The 8,027-nt window shown below is 37.0% G+C and overlaps 2 protein-coding genes across 2 annotated transcripts; both read left to right on the top strand.

Moving 5' to 3' along the window:
- The first annotated feature begins 5,425 nt into the window (after positions 1 to 5,425).
- Positions 5,426 to 6,238, top strand: LOC130590856 (putative disease resistance RPP13-like protein 1). Its single transcript, XM_057393441.1, has one exon. The coding sequence runs from the start codon at positions 5,426 to 5,428 to the stop codon at positions 6,236 to 6,238; it is 813 nt and encodes a 270-aa protein (XP_057249424.1).
- A 14-nt stretch (positions 6,239 to 6,252) lies between these two features.
- LOC104885128 (putative disease resistance RPP13-like protein 1) lies at positions 6,253 to 7,332 on the top strand. The gene has a single exon (XM_010669835.3). The coding sequence runs from the start codon at positions 6,253 to 6,255 to the stop codon at positions 7,330 to 7,332; it is 1,080 nt and encodes a 359-aa protein (XP_010668137.3).
- The last annotated feature ends 695 nt before the right edge of the window (positions 7,333 to 8,027 follow it).

Genomic DNA, 8,027 nt, shown 5'->3' with positions numbered 1-8,027 from the left:
ATTGTGTCGGACTCGTCCGACCATAATCTTTGGTCGGACGACTTTCAGGTGGTTCCAAATTTTTTTTCAGTTAGTCTTAATTTTTTTTCAGGTAGTCTTCATTTTTTTCAGGTAGTCTTCATTTTGTTTTCAGTTAGTCTTCTTTTTTTTTCAGTTGGTTTTTGTACTTCAGTTAGACTTACTTTGGGTTTCAGTTGGTCTTTATTCTTTTTCAGGTAGTCTTCATTTTTTTTCAGGTAGTCTTCATTCTTTTTCAGGTAGTCTTCATTTTTTTCAATTAGTCCAACTGAAAAAAAACAAAGTCCAACTGAAAGAAAACAAAGTCCAACTAAAAGAAAACAAAGTCCAACTGAAAAGAAAATAAAACACTAACCTCAGCTTTCTCTCACTTTCTCCTTCTTCTTCATTTCTCTTAGCTGGTTTTTTTCTTCCAACCTAGAAGAAAGTGAAGTACGGCCCATCAGCAATACTACTCATTACGGATCCTTTGTTTTTTTCAGTCAGTTTCATTTTCATTCCTCTGCGTCTGATAGTGATTTCATTTTCTCTCTCGCTCGATCTCCTTCTTCCATGGCGGCAGCTATGACAAGTCCTGCGAGAATCACACCTTCTTCTCAAACAATGGTGTCGTCTCCGCCGAGACAGTCGTCGGAAGTAAAACGATCGTGAAATAAAGACGATGATGGATGGAAATAATGAAAGGATAGTATATATACTATTACTACGGCGTTTACTAAGGTCTGGGAAGTTGGTAAATTTGTGGGGGTTTGGTTTTCAAGAATGAGAAAATGTGTCACCCACATGTTTCCTTCAACAGGGAGATCAAGAACAACGGTGATGAGTGATGACTTGTTGTGGAGGTGGTTTGGAATAAGGGGAAGTCAAAAGGAGGATGATGAGGAATAAGGAGAGAGAGAGCCCGTCTGATAGAAAGCATTGGGTCAGACGGTCTGACCCAATACTTTCACTTTCCTTATATTTCTTGTACACTCCACTCACTACATCCTTACTTTCCCTTTCATTTTCCTTTCCTTTCATTTCATCATTTTTCTTACATCGAACCAAACAACGGAAAACTAATTTTGGAATTGTGTTTTCCATTGTAAATTGTTTTCCATGAAAATCATTTTACACTGAAAATGTTTTGCGCCCTACCAAACGGAGCCTAAGTTCAACATAGTTTCCAAAGAATTCAATCAATGCAAAACAATTTTTCGAATAAACACATTACCACGACGGCACGACCCAGCTGTTGTTAATCATTGAGAGCCACAACAGATGATATATGCAGGACTTCCATACTTGATACTCCAGGTCAATATTAAAACCCATGTTAGCATATGTTCTGGTTGAGCTGTTAGCCACAAAATCTTTCTTTTCTTTCTTATTCTTTGTCAGTTTGTCTCGTAGTGATGGCTTAATGCCGAGGCTTATCTATCGGACTGTCACCATACTTAAGTAAATTAGTTGAAATTTTCAGTGTAGTTACTTGCAAGGGTAAGCTACACATCAAAATATTCCTTTTGACCTTGAGTTATTATCTTTTATTTCTAAATAGAGGTAAGATGAAAAGTATTAAGAGGAACTGTAAGAAGGGAACTCTTAATACGCCTTGAGTAGTTGAGTTTTTTTTTTTTTCTTTGGTACAAAAGGACAAGTTAGGGCATCCTTCTCTCATGGGAGTAACCTAACAAATCTAAGTTTACAAAATAGGCAAGCGTAGGATCATTTCCTATGTCAACGTCCACCACCGCAGCAGAAATAGTGTGACCTTTTTTTGATAGATAGTCTGTTGTGCAGTTGGCTTCGCGGAAAATGTGATCTATGGAACAAATAGTCATTCGACTAATTTTCAACCGGATCTCATTGATGAGAGTGTTAATGCTTCATGGACATGAATATCGACCTTGAAGAATGTGAATCACCACCTGACTGTCTCCTTCGACATAAATGTTTTGCATATTGAGATTTTGTGCCAAACTAAAACCATTGCGCAATCTCCTGGCCTCAGCTACAAGAGCTGAAGTTTGACCAAAATGATAAGTTTGGGCTGCTAATACTTGTCCGGCAGAGTTACGGATGATTACACCAGCCGAAACGGAGGTCCCAACAACAGAGCCATCAAAATTAAGTTCACAACATCCTTGCGGTGGGGGCGCCATTGAGTTATTAACCTATCAGAGACAGTGTTATGTTTACTTTTGCATGTTAAGAGTACATAGTAAAAGAGTCTAGTTATTTAAATTCGCTAGATTAAAATTAAGGAAAAAATAATTAATTTAACCTTTGTTTGTAATTTTGTATCGTACGACAAAACTTATGTTAACCAAAATAGAAAATCAAAAGTTCCCTCAAAATCTCCTTTTCTTTAAGTGTTGAGCGAGAAATTATTGCACTATAATATGTGATATGTTTGTTGTACAACATATCTTATGAGATTAATCACTGACCTAATCTGTTCTTTTTTTTTTTTTTTTTTTTTTTTTTGATTAGGAAATTAAGTTAGCCCAAGAGCTAACCCCTACCAGGCTACTAGCCTGTAGGAACAACCAACACATTGGCTGGTAAGGCATGCATAGCATGCTAAGGAAATACCCCAGCATAATGCTGGGAGTAAGGATCGAACCCCTGACCTCAAGGGCCAAGGGGGAGCGCTCTACCCACTTGAGCTAGCTCCTATCCTTACTGACCTAATCTGTTCTTAAAATCACTAAAGCAACTTTATAATTTTGATAGTCTAACTTGCATCCCATGAACATTGAACGGGTGCTATAGTGCTATTCCTTATGGAAGGGATCCATTCTTGGAAATATTGACAATTTAGAACTTCATTCATTCTCTAATAATTGGTCCAGTTACCTTTTTTTAATACACAAGAGTAATCTCAAATATATCTATTAGTAGAATTAATAGAAGTCGATACTTTCAAATTATAGAATTAGACTAATGCGATAACATTGAATATAATTATATACTTACATGTTTATATACATCAATAAGCTAGTATATATGGTTGATATTCCCTCCGTTTCATTTTAATCTACACACTTACACTTTTCACGAATGCCAATATAAAATTTTGAGGACATATATCTTTAGTTTTGTATTTGTAAAAATAATAGAAAGTACATATTAATAAAATACATGTTATGGTGAATCTAACAAGATTCCACATGACTATAATATTTTCATTCGCATATGAATCACAAATGATGGTCAAAGTGAAATTTGTGAATAGTGTAAAATGTCAAAGTGTGTAGATTAAAATTAAACGGATAGAGTATATAGAAGATGCAAAAGTCAATGCAGAACCGTTGTTAAAACCTTGAGCCAAAAAAAAAAAAAAATGAGCATATGCTCTATTGGTACCAATATAATGGACTCCAAACTACTAATAATGACTTAAGGTGAACCATTCTTTAGATTACAACTCCAAACGTTGAGATTCGAAATTGGAATGGTATGTCAATGACTTTTTCTGCATGTTTAGAAAAAAATGATTCTACGACAATTTTCGTTCTTCCTCAAGCCTATATATAAAGTAGAAAGACCAAAGTCTAACTACCTCTTTAAGTTTCTTCTAGCATCTAAGCTTCTTTTGCCACTCAATTATACTGCTTTACAACATCTTTTTATTATTCAATTCTTCCAATACTTTCATTTCCACCAAATTCATCAAAAACACAAATTAGGTAACCCTCAAAAATCCTATTACGGTTTTACCAAACTTGTACATCCTCGTTTAATAAGGGTGTTTGCCGAGTCTTTTTGTTGTCTAATACTCTTCACTTTTTGTTCTCTCAGAAAATCTCAATGTACTACTTTGTAGTTTGTACTTCAACAATCTAGTATGAACATCCACGCACTTAGATAGTCTCAAAATATCCATATATACACAATTATAATTCAATAATTATTCGTTAAACTAGTACTCTCTTACTCAAATTTCCCTTTTGATAAATTTTAGTAGGGAGTATTGGGATTTTGGTAGATATTATAAAAGCGAGGAAACGAGAAAGAGTGTTATTGGGAAATTAAACTGGGTATCTTACATTACATGGAATATCGAAAGACAATGTGAGAATGAGAGAGTTAGGGGGTCCACATTACATGGGTTATGTGAGGTATATTGGCCTTTTTATTCAAATTTCACTCTAAATTTACTAAATTGAAATTATTTTTACCATTTAAAATTTCTTTTTATAGATTGAATCTGATTTTTATGATGAAACTAAATTTTGTTGATTCTCTAATGTCTTTTTTCTGTAACTTACAATAATTTACTATTCAAAATTGATTGAAACTTATTGTTGTTAATCAAATTTGATTTTTCATGTAGCTTACCCATATTTGCAGATAAAACTGATTTGAGCAGAATTTACGTAACAATTTAAAAAAAATTGTGGACTACTTGAGAAAAATACAAGAAGTTTATTTGAGGTCAGACTTCAAAGAGAGTATTAGGGAGGCACTTTCCAGTTTACTTAATCAATTTTCTGTTGCCACCCTATATCCCTTTGCCACACTTGTTGCACCTTTCTCAACTAGCTACTAGTAATAAAATTTAACTACTTTGATATGCCAGCCGACTTTGGAGCCTCCGTGGCGGCTTCCACCATTGCCATAACAGCAAATAAATTGTTGGAGTTGGCCAGCCATGGAGTCGGAGATCTAGTAGATGTAAATAAAAACCTTAGACTGTTGGATATGGCAGCTCAAAGAATCCAAGAAAGGCTTGATAAGCTTGATCCTCAGTTGATGGACGTGGTCCGATGGAAGTCATGGGTGCAAGAGCTAACCAAGATGTGCTACGACATAGAGGACATAATAGATAGCATAAAACTAGCTAGCATGAGGCGGCGACAGCGTCTCACTCGTCCGAGGAATTGGCTATACAGACTTCTCCATCGGGGGCCAATGAGGCTACCTGAGGATGATCAAATGTTAAGTGAAGCGCACAAGATCATCTTGTCGAAATTGACAATGTGGGGACTCCCTCGTAAGATAAGCACCTTGTTTCGAGAATTGGAGAACATGGAGAAAGCAATTAACTTGTGGCCGCAGAGTTCACTCAATCACAGCAGGGTGCAAGATGATCCGAATGAAATATTGCGTCTTTCAGATGCATTGGCCCTCCCTCAAGGAAGGCAGAGTGACAAGGACAACATTGTACAAAAACTCTTGACAGAAGATGTTGTTGGTGTTTCCATAGTTGGAATGACTGGACTTGGAAGACTGCGCTTGCTAGATCCATACTGGATGATGCAAGTTTAAGACACCATTTCCACATAATTTGGTGGGGTCAAGCAGCTGGTGGGCTCAATAATGTCAGAACCGTGAGTTTCGTCGTGCCAAAGCTCGTGTTCATTTGTCCACTCGTTCCTTGCTTGTTTTAGATGATCTGCAAGATGTGTCACCGAGAAACATGATGGCTTGGGAAGATATTTTCAGATCGAAAAACCTCCGATCTGAAACCAATAAAACAACACTTCTCATAACCACGCGTGATCCAAGAGTGGCGTGGGGTACCAACACCATTCCATTTTATTTGAAGAGAATGACAGATCAGGATTGTAAAGAATTGATTAGTTATAGAGTTTATCCTGCACTTATGTCTGAGGTAGAGCGAAACTTCTTTACTCGCAATGCAAGCCGAATTGCTCAAAAATGCATGGGCATGCCACTAGTGGCCTGTGTCACTGCACATACATTATGTGCTCAGATAAGCAGACATGGAAGTGCCATTGGAGCCATCTCGTATTTTATGGGATCAGATTTGTGGGGATTAGTCGGACAAGAGATACTTCAAGTGTTGAGTTTTAGAAATCCGGGATTAAGGTCTTCAAATAAGTTGCTCACATATTTCTCTTTGTTTCCGCGCGAACACGTACTTAACAAGGATGATCTGCTCCAACTCTGGATGGCAGAAGGTTTCATTCAGCTAGAAAAGTGGACAAACTGGGAACAAACTGCCAACCAACATTTTGATGAAATGCTACCAGCATCTATGATTGAACCAAGTTCAATCAACAATGAAGAAAATCACCAAGATCCATCCTCTTTCCAAGTTCTTGAAATCACTCGTACCATTGCTCAATCTATTGCCTCTAATATGTGTTATAGCTTTGATAGAGTGACGACTCTGACCTTCCAAAAGACACTCGTCATATCTCAGTATGCTGCCAAAACTTTGAAGATAATATATCTCAGAATATTGCTAAAAGAACTCAGTACCTGAGAACATTTATTCTGATGCACAAATATGGAACGGACATTAAGCGAGTGCCTTGCTGTGTATTTCAGAAGTTCCTGCGTGTGCTGGATTTGAGTCGTTCTTGTATAACAACTGTACCCGGATCCATAGGTAAACTTAAACACCTCCGCTACCTCGATCTCTCATACACCACAATCAGATTGTTGCCTGATGCAACTTGTAAACTTTACGCTCTGAGAATTCTCAAACTCAAAGGGTGTTCTCAACTTCAACAGCTGCCCAAAAAATTTTCCAACCTGGTCAATCTTATTCATCTTGATTTAACCTTAACAAATTTAACTTCCACTCCACCCAAAATGGGAAAACTGATCAACCTGCAAACCTTGCATAAGTTTATAGTGAATGAGAACAAGGGGCATCGAATCTCTGAGCTAAAACATATGAATGCACTTCAAGGATCAATAAAGATTGTGCATCTTGAAAATGTCAAAGACGGAAGTGAGGCTGCAATGGCCTCCTTGTCCTTGAAGTCAGGACTCACAAGGTTAGAGCTACAATGGACAGAGAGCTCAATGCCTGAATCATCAGCCAAGACAGAGATTTCAAATGCGACAGAGATTTTAAATGAGCTTCAACCTCCTATAAATTTGGCGGAATTACAGGTGACAAATTATAGTGGTCTTAGTTATCCATTGTGGTTTTACAGTCAAATGTTCCATAACCTTCAAAAGATTCACTTGCACCATTGGCCACATTGCACCGAACTCCCACCGTTGTGGAAACTTCCAGTTCTAACGACTCTTCATTTGGATTCAATGTGCAAGTTAAAGCATGTTGACCGTCATTTTTTTGGGGATTCCCAGCAGGAGTGGAGGTTTGGGGCATTGGAATATTTAGAAGTGCGTAACATGGAACAACTTGCTAGTTGGAATAGATTGGAGCATGGAGACATGCCTTGCCTCAAGGAGTTAAGATTTGTGAGGTGCCCTTGGTTGACTGTGATGCCTACATTGCATTGCCTAGTTTCGCTAAAGACACTAGAAATTACAGACTGCCCACGCTTGAAGAGAAATCCTAATGTGCCATTATCGTGTGATAAATTTATCTTTGATAGTTAGCCATTGATGAATAAAGAAACCAAAAAATGTACACTTTTTGTTTTGCACTGTAGTCGTTATTCACACACACAAAAGAAAAATTATCTAAACACTTGTTCTCTTAAGTAATTTTTTAGTTTTTTTTTTGTTTCTTCAACAACATACTTTCTCTTACTTTTTTTGCTTACAGATGAGGCCCTAGTTGTGGAAAAGCTTAAATATACTAATTTTCCCATTATTTGTTGGGTTAGGTTGGTGGGTTGGATCATAATTTCACCAAACTTCAATTTTGACCATCAATATCTTCAGTTGTATACTTCATTATAAACCCTTCAAATTCAAAACAATGTGGTTACTATTGAACCGGGCTTTGAGAACTTCATCAAACAAAATTGGGAAAAAGACCATGTTGCCTTCCATGTCAAGATCGAAAAAATGGTAGATTTAATGGCAATTTGGGCCAAGGATAATCACGAAAATGTTTTCAAAAAGAAAAAGATTTTACAATATAGAATAAAAGGCATTCAAAAAGCGATAGACCATGACCTTAGAAAACCCTACCTATTAGACCTAGAGGACCGTCTTAATGATGAGCTTGAAATAATTCTTGACCAAGAGGAAAATTTTTGGGCTCTGTTTAGTATAAGGGGGATGAAACCCCCACAGAAAGATGGTATACACGTGATCTTCTACCAAAATTTTTGGGACATAATTAG

The sequence above is a fragment of the Beta vulgaris genome, chromosome 3, assembly GCF_026745355.1.
Source record: "Beta vulgaris subsp. vulgaris cultivar EL10 chromosome 3, EL10.2, whole genome shotgun sequence".
Classification (NCBI taxonomy): Eukaryota; Viridiplantae; Streptophyta; class Magnoliopsida; order Caryophyllales; family Amaranthaceae; genus Beta; species Beta vulgaris.
Note: the sequence above shows the minus strand (reverse complement) of the source record. Positions and strands in the feature narration are given on the sequence as shown.

Bases quoted from the DNA above. Each gene is read 5' to 3' on its own strand.
- LOC130590856 (XM_057393441.1), top strand. From the start codon at position 5,426: ATGATGGCTTGGGAAGATATTTTCAGATCGAAAAACCTCCGATCTGAA.
- LOC104885128 (XM_010669835.3), top strand. From the start codon at position 6,253: ATGCACAAATATGGAACGGACATTAAGCGAGTGCCTTGCTGTGTATTT.